The 20,762-nt window shown below is 45.3% G+C and overlaps 1 protein-coding gene across 3 annotated transcripts in view; it reads left to right on the forward strand.

Annotated features, from left to right (window-relative positions):
- The window catches only part of LOC310686770 (protein FAM184B-like), an 82,924-nt gene that overhangs the window by 32,348 nt on the left and 29,814 nt on the right, over positions 1–20,762 (forward strand). For 2 of the 3 annotated variants that reach the window (XM_083520515.1, XM_083520516.1), the window contains exons 3-7: positions 2,284–2,419; positions 3,212–3,348; positions 6,286–6,486; positions 12,845–12,955; positions 14,206–14,307. In XM_083520515.1, coding sequence (XP_083376641.1) covers positions 2,284–2,419; positions 3,212–3,348; positions 6,286–6,486; positions 12,845–12,955; positions 14,206–14,307 — 687 coding nt within the window. The remainder of the gene's footprint in view (positions 1–2,283; positions 2,420–3,211; positions 3,349–6,285; positions 6,487–12,844; positions 12,956–14,205; positions 14,308–20,762) is intronic. The other variant, XM_083520517.1, reaches the window with a different exon arrangement.

The raw sequence follows: 20,762 nt of genomic DNA on the forward strand, positions 1-20,762 counted from the left end.
AATTGACTGTGCTAGAAAGATCTGTCCCAGCAGCTAGCTTTGCAATAGTGGAAAACAATACTACACAACTGAAATAACTTAAAATTTCCGATTTTATTCCAACTCACAAGCTAACACGGGGTGTCAAAAGAAAGCAGCCATTCTCCAGAAAAAAATGTGGGCAATGCGAACAAAAGGAACATACTTTACACATTTATCATGCAAGCTTCTTTTGATTTCTTATGAAAGCTTATTTTGCTTAGGGCAGAATTCTCGGTTGGCAGAAACTTCTTTCAGTACCATGAGATTTTGTTCCCCCAGAAATTTACGTAGGATGAAAGGATGAAATGAAAGGGGTGTTTCTTGGGAAACATCAGTCTGATCATTAATTAATTCTTAAGGCAAAGTTATATAGAGAGGACTGACACATTTCCACGATTTTCCGGATGTGTTTTCCTTCGTGTGAATATGAAGTTGTTAGAGAAAAGCAACTGAAAGGCACATTCTTGTTGCAAATGAATAATTATTATTAATTGCTAAGCTGATCTACTGAGTGGCTAAGAGTGTCAGCTAGAAAACCCCTGATTCAAAACTCATATCTGCCTAAAATTCACTCAGTGGCTTTGGCAAGCCATATTACCCTAGCACCTTTCCCTGCAAAATAGGCATAACGATACCAGCCTACCTTGTAAAGATGGTAAGGCTTGCTGAGAAAATTTCAGGAAACCACCTTGGAGCACTCTAAAGTGCTCTACAGACGCTAAGTGTTCTACTTATCATACTTCTTATCATGATGCTAAAACACAGAGACAGATGATGTTGGTTTTTGATAGCTCCCAAGTGACCAGCTGTGAAGTGGGGACCACCAGAAAGCATTGGGACGGAATCTGTGCCGGATTTTGCCCTAAACCAAATACCAACTGCAGTAGAGGGTTTTTGCCTGGTAAAAGGTAAAGGATGAGGGTGACGCTGTGGTCTATACCACTGAGCCTCTTGGGCTTGCCGATCAGAAGGTCAGCAGTTCAAATCCCCGCGACGGAGTGAGCTCCCATTGCTCTGTCCCAGCTCCTGCCAACCTAGCAGTTCGAAATCACACCAATGCAAGTAGATAAATAGGTACCACTATGGCAGGAAGGTAAACGGCTTTTCCGTGTGCTCTGGTTTCTGTCACGGTGTTCCGTTGTGCCAGAAGCAATTTAGTGATGCTGGCCACATAATCTGGAAAGCTCTCTGTGGCCTGAAAGTGCAATGAGCACCGCAAGCCCATAGTCGCCTTTGACTGGACTTAACCATCCAGGGGTCCTTTACCTTTACCTTTTACCTGGACTGCAGCTATGGAGGAAAGTGTTAAGTTCCCACATTACTCTTCCTGTAATCCCAATAATTATAAGCCACTTAAAAAAGAAGAAGAGCACCTGAATGTTAAACGTATTAGCCTTCACATCTGCCTGTCTATCTGCAATACTTCCTTGTAATGTGTGTGAGAGAGGTCGGATGCATCACACCTGTAAAGGCAAAATCCTACAGTACTTGTGCAGATCAAGCAAGCACCCACAGGGAAACACACCATTTAGCTGGTGAAAATTTAGCTGGTTTTGCACACCCACCCCCCTGCAGACCATTACTCTTCAGCAGGTGGAGAGTGGTGGGACTGAAGCACTGAAAGGGTGGAGCTTGTGAGCAAATCCCTGCTCTCATCACATAAGCCCTTTTACAATTGATTAGGGTAATAAAGGTAAAGGGACCCCTGACCATCAGGTCCAGTCGCGGACGACTCTGGGGTTGCAGCGCTCATCTCGCTTTATTGGCCGAGGGAGCCGGCGTACAGCTTCCGGGTCATGTGGCCAGCATGACTAAGCCGCTTCTGGCGAACCAGAGCAGCGCACGGAAATGCCGTTTACCTTCCTGCTGAAGTGGTACCTATTTATCTACTTGCACTTTGACGTGCTTTCAAACTGCTAGGTTGGCAGGAGCAGGGACCGAGCAATGGGAGCTCACCCCATTGCGGGGATTCGAACCACCGACCTTCTGATCGGCAAGCCTTAGGCTCTTTGGTTTAACCCGCATCCCTGATTAGGGTAATAGTTCCTACCAAATCCACCGCCATATTCCAAGACGAGAAAATTTCTGGGCTGCTGCCCTGAACAGAAACTGCAAATCATTCTTATCTCCACATGGTCAGACAGTACTTATCAAGAGGGAAAGAAATTCATTGACAACTGGGGTGCTCCCAGATAATGGAAATTATTTTTTTAAAGGCAAAAACAGCAGTCTTAAGTTTGTAATTGTGTGGTGCATTTACAGGACCTGGAAATTCGGCTCAAGGAGGCTCATCAGACGACTAAGGAGGCAAAAAGTCTCACAAAAGCACTGGAGGAGGAGCTGATTATTGCCAAAGAGAGGCTTCTGTTGCAAGAAAATGAACTGCTGCATAAAACAGGTAGGACTTGCTTCCGTGCAGGGAGATGCAGAAGCGGAACATTTATGAATATGATCTGGGAAATTCCCAGTTCAAATATGACCCCAGCTATGAATTTTATATGTAGGTTTAAACAAAAAAATTCCTTCTAGTAGCACCTTAAAGACCAACTAAGTTAGTTCTTGGTATGAGCTTTCGTGTGCATGCACACTTCTTCAGATACACTGAAACAGAAGTTGCCAGATCCTTCTATATAGTGAGAAGGCGGGGAGGGGTATTACTCAGAAGGGTGGTGGGAATGGGTGATTGGCAGACAGCTGAGATGAGCCTGTTGACGACTCTTAACGACTGCAATAGGTCTTACAGGAAAAAGCAAGGGGTGAGAAGGTGAGAAATGGCTTAGTCATGTATAATGAGATAAGAATCAGGCCAGGTCTCTCCATGGTTTTAAGTTTGGTAATGAGTTGTAATTCAGCAGCTTCTCTTTCCAGTCTATTTCTGAAATTCCTTTGTAGTAAAACAGCTACTTTGAGATCTTGTATAGAATGTCCTGGGAGATTGAAGTGTTCTCCTACTGGTTTCTCTGTCTTGTGATTCTTGATGTCAGATTTGTGTCCGTTTGTTATGTAGGTTTGTTATGTATGCTATTGCCCTCCCTGCTTCTGCCCCAACTGCAACACAAGAATAATAATACTGGCCTCTCACAGCAACAGTCCTTAATGAACTATGTGAATGCAACACTCTTTTAAATGCATTCATCCATCGTGCACATGAAAATATCAGCACATCACACAGCATTTTTCACATTCACAGAAGCAATGGAAACGGTGCAGAACTCCCAAAGCAAGACCAGGAGCGAAGCGGAGGAACTAAAGAATCAGATCTTACCCCTTCAGCAAGCAGCGTCCACCAAACAGAGCCAAGGCAAGCAAGACGGTGGAGACGTTCAGGTGCATAACCTTCACATTTCTCTTTTTGCAGATGAAGTTCTATATGATGATGCAGTTTGATAGACTAAGTTAACCGGGAGCCATTCCTTCCATTTCCATGCAAATTGCTCATGGTTCATTGCAGCTAGTCTGCAAAAGGACCTGACAACCCTTTTTCACTTCATGACAAGAACGGGCCTTTTCTGCAGTGGCTCCCTGTATGTGGAATAATAATAATAATAATAATTTATTATTTATACCCCGCCCATCTGGTTGGGTTTCCCCAGCCACTCTGGGCAGCTTCCAACAAAATATTAAAATACCATGGTCTGTTAAACACTAAAAGCTTCCCTAAACAGGGCTGCCTTCAGAATGCTCTCCCTAGAGAGGTTTTCTGTCTAAAGATGCTTGCCTGCTCATTCCATATCTTCAGGCACCAGGCAAAAGTGTTTCTCTACATCTAGGCTGATGGCTGATTAAGCAACCCATGGCCTTTCAAATGTGTTTGTAGGATGGGGGTTATTGGTTCATTTTTGCTTATTTGTTACGTGTTTTGTGTTCTCACTTTGTATTTTAATGTTGTGAGCCACCCTGTGGCCTTTGGATGAAGATCGGTATACAAATTTAATAAATAAAGTAAATACATTTCGTGGGACGCGGCTGGCGCTGTGGGTTAAACCACAGAGCCTAGGTCTTGCCGATCAGAAGGTCAGCGGTTCAAATCCCCGCAACGGGGTGAGCTCCCGTTGCTCGGTCCCAGCTCCTGCCAACCTAGCAGTTCGAAAGCACGTCAAGCTGCAAGTAGATAAATAGGTACCGCTCTGGCGGGAAGGTAAATGGCGTTTCCGTGCGCTGCTCTGGTTTGCCAGAAGTGGCTTAGTCATGCTGGCCACATGACCCGGAAGCTGTACGCCGGCTCCCTCGGTGAATTAAGCAAGATGAGCGCCGTAACCCCAGAGTCAGCCACGACTGGACCTAAGGGTCAGGGGTCCCTTTGGTGTAGTGGTTAAGAGCGGTGGACTCGTAATCTGGTGAACCGGGTTCGCTTCCCCGCTCCTCCACATGCAGCTGCTGGGTGACCTTGGGGTAGTCACACTTCTCTGAAGTCTCTCAGCCCCACTCACCTCACAGAGTGTTTGTTGTGGGGGAGGAAGGGAAAGGAGAATGTTAGCTGCTTTGAGACTCCTTTGGATAGTGATAAAGCGGGATATCAAATCCAAACTCTTCTTCTTCTTCTTTACCTTTTAAATACATTTCCCTACCACTTTCCTCATTGTAAAAAGTGGTGGGAGTAGGTTTGTGGCACAAGGTCTCCAAACCAACTCGTAATTGCAAGACATGAATTTGCTGGCATGTGACTGAATCCCATCCAAAATTAGCAACCACCTGGAAGTGCCCAAGTTCTTTCTGCGCTTCTGGAATGTTCTGATGCCCTTGGGCTCCATTTTGTTATTGATGTTGGCTTCCCCTGGTCTAGTGGCTCCCTCTTTTGGCAAGCCACTATGGTTTAAATATGATGGTTTAAGGAGTAAAGTATTGACACTCTAGCTGGAATTATCTGAGGTCCAGCTCCGTATACCTCAAGGAGCATCTCCACTCCCATCGTTCAGCCTGGACACTGAGGTCTAGCTCCAAGGGCCTTCTGGCGGTTCCCTCCCCGAGAGAAGTGAAGTTACAGGGCCTTCTCGGTAGTGGCGCCCGCCCTGTGGAACTCCCTGCCATCAGATTTCAAGGAAATAAACAACTATCCGACTTTTAGAAGACATCTGAAGGCAACCCTGTTTAGGGAAATTTTTAATGTTTGATGTTTTATCGTGGTTTTAATATTGTGTTGGGAACTGCCCAGAGTGGCTGGGAAACCCAGCCAGATGGGCGGGGTATAAATAATAAACTATTATTATTATAAATTATTATCTCCATCTCGAGACTCCCAGTGCTTCGAGACTGCATGTGGGGTGCTAGCACATCAGGGACAAGGGTGCTGGTCTACTTTGTGACAGTCCAGCTTTCTGCAGACGTTCTCCCTGTTGATGTTTAGGGGTGTGCAGAACTCCAGCTTGTTGGATCTGCTTTTCTGTTTTGGGGGTGAAAGTTAGAGTTAAAGAGCTGGGAATTGCTTGCCAGTACCAGAACTAAGCTGAGCTCGCTGTCCTTTCAAACACAGGTCCACCCTTGCTTGGCTCCCTTCATTCCAGCAGCCTCACTTAGGTGGTGGAAATGATTTTCTTGCTGCTATTGTTAAACAATTGGGAATCAGGAACACTTGGCAATCTCCTGCAAATCACCCTGAGCTCTATCTGTATACAGTGGTACCTCAGGTTACAGACGCTTCAGGTTACAGACTCCGCTAGCCCAGAAATAGTACCTCGGGTTAAGAACTTTGCTTCAGGATGAGAACAGAAATTGTGCAGCAGCGGTGTGGCGGCAGCGGGAGGCCCCATTAGCTAACATGGTACCTCAGGTTAAGAACGGACCTCCAGAATAAATTACGTTCTTACCCCAAGGTACCACTGTACAGTTCTGGAGGTCCATTCTTAACCTGAAACTGTTCTTAACCTGAAGCACCACTTTAGCTAATGGGGCCTTCTGCTTATGCTGCGCCGCCAGAGCACGATTTCTGTTCTCATCCTGAAGCAAAGTTCTTAACCCGAGGTACTATTTCTGGGTTAGTGGAGTCTGTAACCTGAAACATATGTAACCTGAAGCGTATGTAACCCGAGGTACCACTGTATTCCAATCTCACCCCAATGTATGCTTTAAAAGAGAATGAAAGACCTCTTGATTTAGTTGTAGTGTCTCTTATTTAATTGCCTGTCTTCAATAGCCTCCCCTATGTTGATAAATGTTTACCTGCATAGCTTGCATTTATATGTGTGCATTTGCTTTATTCCTTGAGTTAACCCTTTTGCCTTTCTCTGTGGTCACTTTAATTGATGTGGCTGCGCCTTGTCACTCCAGGTAACGGCAGGTTTGGAAAAAGACGCCGTTAAGCCGCAGCAGAGGGAAGAGTTCCGCAAAGCCAGACACGAGCCGGGCGAGGAGAAGATTCGTTTGAAAGCGCAGCTGGTGAAAGGTCTGGAAGACCTTGTGAAGAAGCACAGCCTTGAAATCAAATCAGCCCAAGCCTCCATGGACGCCGAGAGAAAAAAACTGCACAAGGTGGGATTGTTCTATTAATAGTGCGCTGTGATTCATCTGTTCCTTTAAATCTCTTTAGTCATGGTGACATCATTTAAATTGTTCTTACTAGACAGGGAGCTTTAAATCACAACGAGGATTTTATTGCTGTGTTTTTCTTTTTTTTAAAAAGGAGCTGAGCTGATGTTTTCCGATGAAATGAAAGCTTTTGCAAGAGAGGAAGGAAGGAAGGTTAGCTTACCCTTGACAGGATCCTTGTATTCCCGGCATTGCTGTTGCTCGCCCGTGCTTCTCGTCATGACAGTGCAGTGATTAATGTAATCGCTGCCGCAAACAATGCAGATTGCAAATGTGTGCTCCAAACTACAGGTTTTAGGGTCCTTGCTTTTTCAAGCCTGGTATGATCCTCCTGGCTGGCAGCTCGTTTTTCAAAACAAGAATCCTATCTTGAAGCGAGGAAGGGCTAGAGGTGTGGCAGCACTGACTTGCCCTTGGATGGGGCAAAAGGTTCTTTAGCTCCTTCCTCTTCAGCATAAGCAGCAAGAGAGGCTTGCCCCAGGGCCGGCCCATGCATGGGGCAAGGTGAGGCAACTGCCTCAGACAGACAGCAGGATCCCCAAGAGCAGAAGATCCCAATGTATATATTTATTCCCCTCTTGTTCCTGTTGTAGATCTTCACTCACTTCTCTTCTATGGAGAGAAGGGGACCCCATTTTGTGGTTTGCCTCAGGTGGCAAAATGTCTTGCCCTAATTCACAGGCCCCCTTCCTGGCATGAGTGTCCTAAGTGGTTCCAGATAGATAATAATTGGGGGGGGACACAGGACCTGAATTGAAAGAAGATCTGGGTTATGCTGTTTATTTGGTGAAATAAGTGAATTTAAGACACCTGGAGGTTATTGGGGAGTAATTAATAGGGGAAATCGGCGGGGAATGTAATTGATTGGGAGAAAAATCTGCTGGGAAACTAATTGGGGGTGATCTGAAGGGGGATGCAAAGTAATTGAAAAATTGGTCTGGAGAGATTTGAATGGGAAATGAGTTGGCTGGTGACATTTAAGTTTTAAATTTGCATCTATATATGTCTATATTTTAGCATACACAAATACTATGCATATTTCCGTCTGTGGGGCCCATGCCCTGACTCTTTAAATCTGTTATTGTCATCTGCCGTGGAGACCAAGCCAAAAGGAGTAGAAACTCATGAAGAATTGAATATATTCCCCACCAGAAGTGTCCCCTAGTTCTTGGGAAAGAGATGAGTAACTATTCAACCTTTAGAAGACATCTGAAGGCAGCAATTGTATAGGGAAGTTTTTAAATGTTTAATGTTTTATTACGTTTTTATATATGTTGGAAGCCGCCCGAGTGCCCTGGGGTTAACAAATCATCATCATTATTGAAAATGAAATTAATCAGAGTGTTGGATGGGCTGTTTTAGTGCTCCTCACAGAGATTTGCCTTGTCAGCTCCCTCTTCTTGCTTCACCAACAGGCAAACCCAGTTTATATCCAGAAGCTTTTCCCACCTAGTAATACTGATTCTGCTGGTGGTTTTGTCAGAGGGGATTTAGAAATCTTGGTCTTACCTGATGTCGAGCTTTCTGTATTGGAATGGCATTTTTCTTTTCGTTTGTGAGTTCAACACATGTACAATACATAAGTAATAGTGGAAAGTTGTACTGCAGCCCTGTTCTCTCTCTACATATGCCACTGCAAGATTGTTGTCCAACTGTGCAGAAATCTCTGGCCAACCAGCTGCAAACTGTGATCAAAGTGAGCTGGTGCCTATATCCATCATTCACTCCCAGCCAGCCAGGTCGACTTTCTTTCCACTTATTCCAAACTGGTTGCCCTGGTAACGCCAACGTTCATGCAGAAACGCTGTAGGTAGGAGTTTGCAGTGTGCCATTGGCTTGCCGGTGGCTACAGAAATTAATCACACAGAGGGAAGTGTCAGTATTCTGCTTTCACGTGCATTGGAACAGAGAGCAGCCATTAATCAAAGTCTGCCCTACCACAAGTCCAGCTGTGGATTTGTCTCAAGAGTCCATAATGGTCTTACATGCCATAGGGTTTTTGTTTTTGTTTTTTTTACAAACTTGTACTGATATCTGGCTTTTGGGGTTTTTCCCTTGGCTGTGTCTTTCTGGCTTCTGTTGGGTGTTTGTGGTTTGTTGACTAGAGTCATAGAATTGTAGAGTTGGAACGAACCCTGAGGATCATCTAGTCCAGGCACAGGCAAACTCGGCCCTCCAGATGTTTCGGGAATACAACTCCCATCATCCCTAGCCAACAGGACCAGTGGTCAGGGATGATGGGAATTGTAGTCCCAAAACATCTGGAGGGCCGAGTTTGCCTATGCCTGATCTAGTCCAACTCCCTGCAGTGCAGGAATATGTCCCTTATGGGGATCAAAGCTGCAGCCTTGGCATTATCCGCACCACACTCCACAACAGAGCTATCTTGTCAACTGATGGGACTATTAGGCACATGACCTTGGAAATTCAGGTACGCTGTTTCTCAGCAGCCTATGTTTTTCAGGCAATTGAGCAAATGACCTCTGGGCTGTTTTGCTGTCTGCTCCTGCCTACTCCCTGCGTATCTAGAGACAGTATAGCTCGGGGGTCAGCAACCTTTTTCAGCTGTGGGCTGGTCCACCGTCCATCAAACCTTATGGGGGGGCTGGACTATATTTTGGAGGGGGGGGGGGAAATGAACGAATTCCTATGCCCCACAAATAACCCAGAGATGCATTTTAAATAAAAGCACACATTCTACTCACGTAAAAACACGCTGATTCCCGGACCGTCCACAGGCCGGATTGAGAAGGCGATTGGGCTGTATCCTGCCCCTGGGATACCAGGTTTGCCTACCCCTGGTACAGTCATACCTCATGTTACGTTTGCTTCATGTTACGTTCTTTCAGGTTACATCCCGCGGCGACCCGGAAGTAGCGGAAAGGGTTACTTCCTGGTTTCACCACTCGCACATGCGCATAAGCGCTAAATCGTGCTTCGCGCATACGCAGAAGTCCCAAATCGCGCAGATACGGCACTTCAGGTTGCACTCTTTTCATGTTGCGAACGGGCCTCCGGAACGGATCCCGTTCGCAACCAGAGGTACCACTATATAGCTAAATCTTCACCTTTCCTGTTTAAATGTATCAAATCCACTACCAGTCTGGTGTTATCTGCAGCTTGTCTCATCTTTATAAACCCTGTTTGGTCATTTTTAACAATAGTTGATCTTGCTCTTTGCAGTCTATTTGCCAATATTGTTGTTAAGATTTTTGTATCAATGTTTATCAAATAAATTGGGCGATTGTTGGCACATTGAGTTAGGTCCTTGCCAGGCTTTGGAATAACAGTAATATAAGCCTGGTTAAATAGTGTTGAGCTGTTTCCTTCTCTAAAGATCTCATCATATAACTGATATATTGATCTCCTGTCACTTAGATAATATGTTTTATACCATTCCACTGGAAAGCAGTCTAGCCCAGGTGCTTTACCATTTGTCTTATTTGAGATTGTTTCCCTAATCTCGGCTTCAGATATTGGAGACATCGATAGTTGTTGTTTTTTGTTTTCTAGCCCTGGTAGTTTTATGTATAAGAATCATTGTGTTTTATCCAGGAACGTCAAGAGCAAATTATTTCTAGCTCAATAGGAACCTTTTTTTTTTTTAGGGGAAGAAACCCGTTTCTTACTTTGAAATGTTGCTTACTGCAGCCATCCTCAGATTAAATCTAAGTTTCCTCATCACTTATTCCCTTTGCGGGTGTTATGGCTCTCCTTTTTATTGCTTCTACTCAGTCTTAGAGCCTTGCTTCATTGCTCTGAATCATCTTAAGCTCCTCTGCTTTGAAATTTATCGGTCTCCACGAGGGACGAAGCCCTTGTCATCGGCACTCCCCGCTTCCCTCCCCAATTCATAGTCTTTCAAGATCAGGCTGAAATATTGTATTCCGTCAGCAAGTTGGTTCAAGTAAGGAAGAGTAAGTTCACTAGTATGCTAAATAGGGATGTCCTAAGGCAATTCATACAAGATGAACATTCAGATCTTTCCACTGTAAATGAGCACTCAGCTTTTGCAGCTTCCCAGTGGACCCTGTGAGCTAGGCATTCAGCTCAGGGCTCAGAAGTTTAAATAACTGATTTGTGTGGTAGCATGATACTTGTTTGGGACGCGGGTGGCGCTGTGGGTTAAACCACAGAGCCTAGGACTTGCTGATCAGAAGGTCGGCGGTTCGAATCCCCACGACGGGGTGAGCTCCTGTTGCTCGGTCCCTGCTCCTGCCAACCTAGCAGTTTGAAAGCACATCAAAGTGCAAGTAGATAAATAGGTGCCGCTCCGGCGAGAAGGCAAACTGTGTTTCCGTCCGCTATTCTGGTTCGCCAGAAGCAGCTTAGTCATGCTGGCCACATGACCCGGAAGCTGTACGCCGGCTCCCTCGGCCAATAAAGCGAGATGAGCGCTGCAACTCCAGCGTCAGTCACGACTGGACCTAATGGTCAGGGGTCCCTTTACCTTTATGATACTTGTTGGCTTTGGGTATTATACACATCCTAGCAGTATGCCCAGAAAATCAGAGGGGTAGGACAAGCATTGAGCGTCACATGGGGGCAGGTGTGCCTGCCTCTCTAGCACTTTCACACACCCCGTGCTCAGCTCTGCTCAGCTCAGTTCAGTGGACCCTTATGCAGGAGAACTTCCCATCAACTCTTGAATGACTGGATGATGATGATGATGATTAATAATAATAATAGTTTCCCCAGCCACCCTGGGCGGCTCCCAACAGAATATTAAAAACACAATAAACCATCAAACATTAAAGACTTCCCTAAACAGGGCTGCCTTCAGATGTCTTCTAAAAGCCTGGTAGTTGTTTATTTCCTTGACGTCTGGTGGGAGGGCGTTCCACAGGGCGGGCGCCACCACCAAGAAGGCCCTGTAACTTCTTCTCACGGGGAGGGAACCGCCAGAAGGCCCTCAGAGCTGGACCTCAGTGTCCAGGCTAAACGATGGGGGTGGAGACGCTCCTTCAGGTATACTGGTTTTTTGTGTCACACTGGGAAAGTGTGAAGAACTCTCACAGATAGAAGAATAAAGGAATTGACTTCCAAACCAGAAGGTGGCCTGGTTTTTAGCCAGACTTGAACCTTAAGTTTTCTTTTTCTACAGATCAAATGCTATGCCATGGGCACTTCTACAGAACATATCAGTCTGTCCTGTTAAAAGTACAGGCTTCTATTTGAAGTTGCAACTTGGCAAGCCTAATTATACTCATCTATGTATGAATGGATTTACTTGGGGCGGGGTGGGTGGGAGCTGAATGATTCAGAGAAAACGGTTCTGGTGCATTTCTCATTTTCTTCTTTTTTGATGGCTTGTCTAGAGAAATCTAAATCTTATGCGTGTTTACTCAGATGTAAGTCCCAGCAAGTTCAGTGGGGTTTGCTCCCTAGTAAGAGGGATTGCAATCTTATTAAATGCAACACTATGAAATGCTGTGGTGCTGTGGGTTAAACCACAGAGCCTAGGACTTGCCAATCAGAAGGTTGGCGGTTCAAATCCCCGCCAAGGGGTGAGCTCCCGTTGCTCAGTCCCTGCTCCTGCCAACCCAGCAGTTCAAAAGCACATCAAAGTGCAAGTAGATAAATAGGTACCGCTCCGGCGGGAAGGTAAATGGCGTTTCCATGCGCTGATCTGGTTCGCCAGAAGCGGATTAGTCATGCTGGCCACATGACCTGGAAGCTGTACGCCGGCTCCCTTGGCCAATAATGCAAGATGAGAGCCGCAACCCCAGAGTCGGCCACGACTGGACCTAATGGTCAGGGGTCCCTTTACCTTTACCTTTATGAAATGCTGTAGAATGTGAAAGTGGGAGTGTACTAATATCCTTAAGTTGAGAAATTTGTTTCCAAGAATGCAGCTGCTCCTAAACTATCTGGCCTAGCCTTCTCCCAAACCTGTCAGTTTTTACTGCAGCAGCAGCTGATTTTATTTAATTTATTCAAGGTTATTTCTTAGCATTGGGAAGTCATGGTATAGCATCATTCCCAGCGGCATTCTTGGAGTGGTAGGTGGCAGCCACACACAAAAAATCTAAAAATATAGCCATCCCACCAAAGTCCCTTAATGCACACACACTTTTGAGAAGACTGAGTGTTCTTGCGAAGATGGGGATATTTCAGATACTTTTAATGTTCTCCCACATGCCAGATTTGAGAAATGAGAAAAGTGTTATTCGTTCCTTTGGGTTCGGTGTATCTGTTTTGAGTGTGTGTTTTACATGTTAAATATTTCTCTCTGTGCCTCTACACATTGTTTGGCTGTATAGTGCTCAAATATGACAATCGCTTGATTTTTCAATTTTAGGAGGCTCAGATACAGATAGAGGAATTAAAAAAGAAATACGAGAATGATATAAGACAGCTACAAAAGGAAAAAGAAGCAATAAATGGAAAGCTGGAAGACTGTTCTCTGGAGGTGTGTAAAGCATAAATCCATCTGTGATCATGCAAGCCATTTTAGTTTTACTTCCTACCTGAAAAACTCTTGATGGGATTCATAAGCTTCAACTTATTCTTCAAGAAGGACTTCACAAGACTATAGCCTGAAACTACAGCCTGAAAAAATGACTATGCTGATCATCATTTAAATAGGGTCCTTATTGATAGAATGAGTTGGTTCTGTAATAGCACCAGCAACTCTGTGCAGTATATGATCCAGAGAATAATGGTTTGCTCTCTCCAAGGCATCATCTGCCCAGTATATTTTAAAACTTTATGGCTGGGAGGTTTTATTTCTTGCTATTAAAATGATCAGAGGTACCAAACTCTGACTGTTTATCTCCCATGAAGGTTGGAGAACAATCCAGGAAAATGAACTGCATTTGTCACCAATTCTCAGCCAATCATACGTGAATTCCATGCAAAAGTCAAATTTTATATTGTTTTCTGCCAAGGCAGCCAAGCCTTGATACAAACAGAGCGTGCATCAGGGAGAAGATGAGCAGGGGAGGAGAGATAAGGGGAGATTCTCCCATGGTTTATTCACTGGGCAACAAGGGGACAGGAAGGTATGCTTTTACCAGCCCAAATTTTGGCTTCACACCTAATGTGTATGTTCATTATTTCAGGCTGCAGTCGTATTTAGCTGGCAGTAAGCCCCATTAAAAGGGTGGCACTGTGGGTTAAACCACAGACCCTAGGACTTGCCGATCAGAAGGTCAGCGGTTCGAATCCCCGCGATGGGGTCAGCTCCCGTTGCTCAGTCCCTGCTCCTGCCAGCCTAGCAGTTCGAAAGCACGTCAAAGTGCAAGTAGATGAATAGGTACCACTCTGGCAGGAAGGTAAACGGCGTTTCCGTGCACTGCTCTGGTTCGTCAGAAGCGGCTTAGTCATGCTGGCCACATGACCCAGAAGCTGTACGCCGGCTCCCTTGGCCAGTAAAGCGAGATGAGCGCCGCAACCCCAGAGTCGGCCACGACTGGACCTAATGGTCAGGGGCCCCTTTACCTTTACTTTTTAAGCCCCATTAAAATCAGTAGGCATTACTTCTGAGTAGATATGGTTAGGATTCCACTATAAAAAGCATCCTCTCTTGCAGGCTTGCCCTGCTCATAATGAGAGGTGAACTGGCCTCATCTGGAACAATTAGGATTATATCAAATAAGCAGATGTTGCACCAGTGTATGTTCCCCATGTTATGTGCCTTTTTTTATCTTGCTAATTTAGGTTTTAAGGCTAGAGAATTTCATCAGGCAAAACCGAGACATCCCCAAATATGCAGAATTTCTTAAATCCCATGCCAGAAAAACTCATGAGCGGCAACAGGAGGTAAGGGGTGGACATTTGTTGGTCATTAAAGGGCCAAGCCAGCTTTTTCTGACTTCATATTTGTAACCTAAATTGCTTCCATACTAGAGCCTGTTAGCATTTCCACAGTATTGCTTTCTGTAATTAATAGGAATCAAAATGGAGGTTCCACACAGCACGAATTTGGCAATATACTAGCCTGCGGTGCTCTTACTATGGCAAAGATTCTCGCATAATCGTCACTCACACATTAATTCTATAAGGACTATGGCAACTTCAATTACAAGTTTATTGTTTGCAAGTACAACCTGTTTTCCCCCACAATCCTGTTGATTCCAACAAGGGGATTATTGTCACCTGAGTACCCTCTTGGGGTAATTAAATGTCAGCTTCTGTTTCCTTTCGCAAGGGAGGGAGAAGCTGTGATTAATGACTTGTTGTGTGTGTGAAATAACACTGCTATTCAGAAAGCAAAGGAAGATAGGTAGTTTTAGTCTGGTTGGATCGTACTTATCAGCACCATTTCATTTATCAGCACCATTTCATTTATCAGCACCATTTCATTTATCAGCACCATTTCATTGCCAGGCTGGAGCTTAGGAGTCTTGCTTTATCAATAACAAACTGCTAAATAAGGCTCTGCACCTATTGTCAGGAGTTCAGCCTACACTCGAGTAGGACCCTGGCAGAGAATAATAATAATAATAATAATAATAATAATAATAATAAATGTATTATTTATACCCCGCCCATCGGGCTAGGTTTCCCCAGCCACTCTGGGTGGCTTCCAACAAAATATTAAAAATACAATAAAAAATCAACCATTAAAAACTTCCCTAAACAGGGCTGCCATCTTCTAAAAGTCTGGTAGTTGTTCTTCTCTTTGACATCTGGTGGGAGGGCGTTCCACAGGGCGGGTGCCACTACCAAGAAGGCCCTCTGCCTGGTTCCCTGTAACTTGGCTTCTCGTAGTGAGGGAACCACCAGAAGGCCCACCCTCGGTGCTGGACCTCAGTGTCTGGGCTGGACGATGGGGGTGGAGACACTCCTTCAGGTATACTGGACCGAGGCGATTTAGGGCTGTAAAGGTCAGCACCAACACTTTGAATTGTGCTCGGAAACGTACTGGGAGCCAGTGTAGGTCTTTCAAGACCAGTGTTATATGGTCTTGGCGGCCGCTCCCTGTCACCAATCTAGCTGCCGCATTCTGGATTAGTTGTAGTTTCCGGGTCACCTTCAAAGGTAGCCCCACATAGAGCGCATTGCAGTAGTCCAAGCAGGAGATAACCAGAGCATGCACCACTCTGGCGAGACAGTCCGCAGGCAGATAGGGTCTCAGCCTGTGTACCAGATGGAACTGATAATGACTGGCATGTTCTCTCCCTCCTGGTCGCTCGTTCGGGAGCTTCATAAGCTTTATTCAGCCCAAACATCACAGCGACCAATGCCAACCGGCACCGGCACACTTAGGGATCCGCAGAGTTTGTGCATCATGCGCGTGACAGACCTCAGCAACTCAGCATTTGGGCTAATCTACTTTATTTACATATAAACACACACGGAGCACTGCAACATGGCTCCCTCTCTCTCTAGCATCAGACAGCAAAGAGAAAGAACAAAGGACAATAGTCCCACCTCACGGAACACAGGAACACAAACATCCTGTTTCCGTCACTTCCCACTCTGTGGAGTCAAAACATATACTGTCATGTGAAAGACAACAATCCTATGACTGCAGTCATGGAGCAGGAATTCTAACATCTATGGTTCCAGGTTTTAAAGTGATTTAGTTCAAAGTGGTAGAACTGATCTTCAGGTTGTATCCTGGCAACCTTAGGTTCTCCACATGGCATTTATTGTGGACTTGGTATTTCTCGTGCATTAAAGTATTGTGCAGCATCTATTCTAGCTGATGACATCTTCATGAAAATGCCATCTCATATTCTCTCCCCCCTCCCGTTTAATCCAAATGTGCCATTTCCATCATTGTTTTTACCTTCTGGGTTTCTGCAGAAACCGTAACCATTGAAGAAGTGAGGAAATAATATGGAATGGCATTTTGATGAGGACAATGTCATGCAGACACTGGGTGACTCTTGTGTGTGTGAGCAGCCACGAATCAACCGTAAACTGCTGTGTGGAAGCTCCTTGAGGAGAAAGAAGTTGTCTCTGGGAGACCTAGCAGTGCCTACAGACGTGGCTGATCGGATTGTTGCCTTTCATCACATCCTGTTAGAGCCATTAGATTGAAATATTTGCCTTTGGAAAAGCACAGTTTGCATTTGTTGCTGTTTAGTCGTTTAGTCATGTCCGACTCTTCGTGACCCCATGGACCAGAGCACGCCAGGCACTCCTGTCTCCCACTGCCTCCCGCAGTTTGGTCAAACTCATGCTGGTAGCTTCGAGAATACTGTCCAACCATCTCGTCCTCTGTCGTCCCCTTCTCCCTGTGCCTTCAATCTTTCCCAACATCAGGGTCTTTTCCAGGGAGTCTTCTCTTCTCATGAGGTGGCCCAAGTATTGGAGCCTCAGCTTCAGGATCTGTCCTTCCAGTGAGCACTCAGGGCTGATTTCCTTCAGAATGGATAGGTTTGATCTTCTTGCAGTCCATGGGACTCTCAAGAGTCTCCTCCAGCACCATAATGCAAAAGCATCCATTGTTCGGTGATCAGCCTTCTTTATGGTCCAGCTCTCACTTCCATACATCACTACTGGGAAAACCATAGCTTGAACTTTACGGACCTTTGTTGGCAAGGTGATGTCTCTGCTTTTTAAGATGCTGTCTAGCATTGTTTGCATTGTTAGTGTCATTTCTACAGGAAGCCATAGCTTCTTGGCACCACAACCCGAAAGCAAGTTATGAGATAGAACAGCATAAGCAATGAAGAATTTGCCATTCTTTCAAATGTCATAACTGGAAGGGCCGCTACAGAGCATATAGGAAAGTGTGTGTTTTGCTGACAGTGCGACTCCCAGCTGAGAGCAGCGAAATGGAACAGGCTTTAGTTTCTTCGTCCGAGTTGCTCTCAGCAATGCAGTTCTAACTTGGACACAACTGTAAACTAAAAATAACTTCTTTGCCTGCGTAAGGCGCGTTTTGGCCCAACACCAAATTCAGCCTATGTGGAATAGACAAATTCAGCCTATGTGGAATAGACAAAACATGTTACAGCTAAAGTTGTTATAATTCAGGTCATTTTTTAAATACCCAGTCACTCTTGCTGATTTTTTGCCAGATACTTGCTTAATACAATACAACTTTCCAAAAGAAGTTCCATTATTCTAATAAGTGTTGGGGAAACTCACTGTGGGGAGGAGAAAAGGTGGAATAAGAGTTTACAGTTCCAGCTAAGTTGTACAGTCATACCTCGGGTTAAATATGCTTCGAGTTGAGCGCATTCGAGTTGCGCTCCTCGGCAACCCGGAAGTAACGGAGCGCATTACTTCCAGGTTTCGCCGCTTGCACATGCGCTCAAAATGACATCACGCGCATGTGCAGAAGCAGCGAAAAGTGACGCGTGCGTGCGCAGACATGCCGTCGCTAGTTACGTTTACCTCTAGATGTGAACGGGGCTCCAGAATGGATCCTGTTCATATCTAGAGGTACCACTGTAATGCCTCTTTGGCAAACCATGCTTAAAGTAGCTCACAACAACATCAGGCGCAGCAACATTTCAGGATAATTCACTTTTAACTATTGCAAGGCAGAGGAATAAGAAAGGGCCTTTCTCATCTGCACTGACTTCCAGATTATTTCCAAATCCAGTTCTGGGTGCTGGTTCTGACCTATAAAACCCCTACACACTTGAGACCTAATGGATCACCCTAAGGTCATCAACAGAAGCCATTCTTCACATGCCTCCTCTGGCAGCTGATCTTGTGCATCATGAAAGAGCAGAAAGTTGTCAGTTGTTTAATTTAGTATTGTATTTTTATGGCCAGGAGGAGAGAGAGGTGCTTCAGAAATACTAGGTTGCAGATGCCAGGATAACATTGTTGGCCTTAAGTATTGTGCTCCATGACTTGTGTGAAGGGCATTTGCTGTTCCACCTCAGGTAGCAAAATGTCTTGTGCCTCTTTAATGGCATAACAAAGTCAGCAAAGCTGAAAGCTAACTGGCAAACTGGGCACCGATGAACAAGCAAATTAGGCTGTTAAGGAACAGCAGCTCCCACTGCCCGTTTTCACAGATCCAAGTTTCCAGCTAACATTGTGTCGTCACAATGAACTGTCACTCATAATTTTCACACACAGTTCAATGTAAGAGGGGGCTCTTGACAAAGTGGCTTCGCTTTTCCGGGGAAGAGGCACAGGTAGACAGTGGTCCACCAGACAGATATTTCCTGCCCAGCTCAGACACACAGAGACACAGACACACATGTTTGTGTTGGCCCTCTATTGTTGTTGTTTAGTCGTTTAGTTGTGTCCGACTCTTCGTGATCCCATGGACCAGAGCACGCCAGGCACTCCTGTCTTCCACTGCCTCCTGCAGTTTGGTCAAACTCATGCTGGTAGCTTCGAGAACACTGTCCAACCATCTCGTCCTCTGTCTTCCCCTTCTCCTTTCCCAACAAAAGGGTCTTTTCCAGGGAGTCTTCTCTTCTCATGAGGTGGCCAAAGTCTTGGAGCCTCAGCTTCAGGATCTGTCCTTTCAGTGAGCACTCAGGGCTGATTTCCTTCAGAATGGGGAGGTTTGATCTTCTTGCAGTCCATGGGACTCTCAAGAGTCTCCTCCAGCACCAGAATTCAAAAGCATCAATTCTTCGGCGATCAGCCTTCTTTATTGCCCAGCTCTCACTTCCATACATCACCACTGGGAAAACCATGGCTTTAACTATACGGACCTTTGTTGGCAAGGTGATGTCTCTGCTTTTTAAGCAGAGACCTCTGGTCAAACGCGCTTTGCAAGTTTTTGAAACCATATAAAAACCCGCAAAGCCAGTTTACCAGAGACAAAAGTGACATGAGTAAACGCACCACAAGCAGCTATTTCTCTAACACTGCCTGCCTCCAGGCTTAGCTGAGCTTTCTCAATTAATTTGTACCCAGCTAATTTGATCTTTCTGTTGGCATTCAGAGTATTTTCAATCATTGATTCCTCCCCTGGTACCTTCTTAACCTACAAAAGCACAACTGGAGTTCAGATGCTTAGTATTCTCTCCATAAATGTTTTATTTGCAGGATCTGAGATGAAAGCTTTCCCCCCTTTAAACGAGGGAAATGTGAACTGTTAATCCCTAACATTTTGCTTTAAAGTTATTCTGTGCAACTTCCGCTCACTTCATTATCAGAGCTCAGGAGGAGGAGAGTCACCCAGGGGGTGCATTAACATTTATGTGCTTCACACCTACACAAACGGAGGAGGGTAACAACTATCAGCAGCTTTCTAGGCTAATTTTGAAAGGAAATAAGCACCCTGCCTCAATGGATTTGTTTGTTTTTCTCTTGCGTGATCAGAATTGGGACTGCCGGTGAAAAGGAAATACCATCTTTCCTTTTCTTGATTTGTTCCATTGCTTTACAGCTTATTTCTATATCGCCTTTTGCACAGTGGCTCCAAACAGGGGAAGAAGAAAAAAATGCCAGGCAGGGATGGCGCTGTGGGTTAAACCACAGAGCCTAGGACTTGCCGATCAGAAGGTCGGTGGTTCGAATCCCCGTGGCGGGGTGAGCTCCCTGGTCCTGCCAACCTAGCAGTTCAAAAGCACGAAGTGCAAGTAGATAAATAGGTACCACTCTGGCGGGAAGGTAAACGGCATTTCTGTGTGCTGCTCTGGTTCGTCAGAAGTGGTTTAGTCATGCTGGCCATATGACCCGGAAGCTGTACACCGGCTCCCTCAGCCAATGAAGCGAGATGAGTGCCACAACCCCAGAGTCGGCCACGACTGGACCTAATGGTCAGGGGTCCCTTTACCTTTAGTCGATCCCAAGTTGATTAAGGCTTTAAATGCTGAACCCAGAAACTTGAACTGTCCATGGTAGCATATTGTCAGCCAATGCAGCTCCCACAGCTGAGGTGTTCTCTGGTATCGGTGGGGTGCCCTGGTCAAGATCCTGGTTGCTGCATTTGGCTGCAGCTGCCAGATTAAGCCCAAGAGAAGATCCACGTTGCAGAAATCCAGTTTTGAGATTATCAGTTTCAGGACCGCAGTAGGCAAGCTCTCACAGCCCAAGAATGGCCATCACTGTCTTAGCAACTGAAAGTTGGTCGGAGGCACTTCAAGCCCACCTGAGCCTCAGTCAACAGTGATAGATCCAGGAGTACCCTCAGACTACTGGAGATGTCCACATGAGCATGTTTTATTGGTGTATTAAATTATATTTTATGGATATTTACAGACTGGTTTTATTGCTGTAAGCCTCCTTCTTGTATTTTATGAAACAGCAGGTTATAGGTTTTCAAATAAATAAATAAATCACAGTGGCTTGGATAACCTTGCTTAGTCTGGGAAATTTAGCCAAGACCAATAGTAATA

The sequence above is a fragment of the Podarcis liolepis genome (assembly GCF_965112155.1).
Source record: "Podarcis liolepis genome assembly, contig: SUPER_9_unloc_1, whole genome shotgun sequence".
NCBI lineage: Eukaryota > Metazoa > Chordata > Lepidosauria > Squamata > Lacertidae > Podarcis > Podarcis liolepis.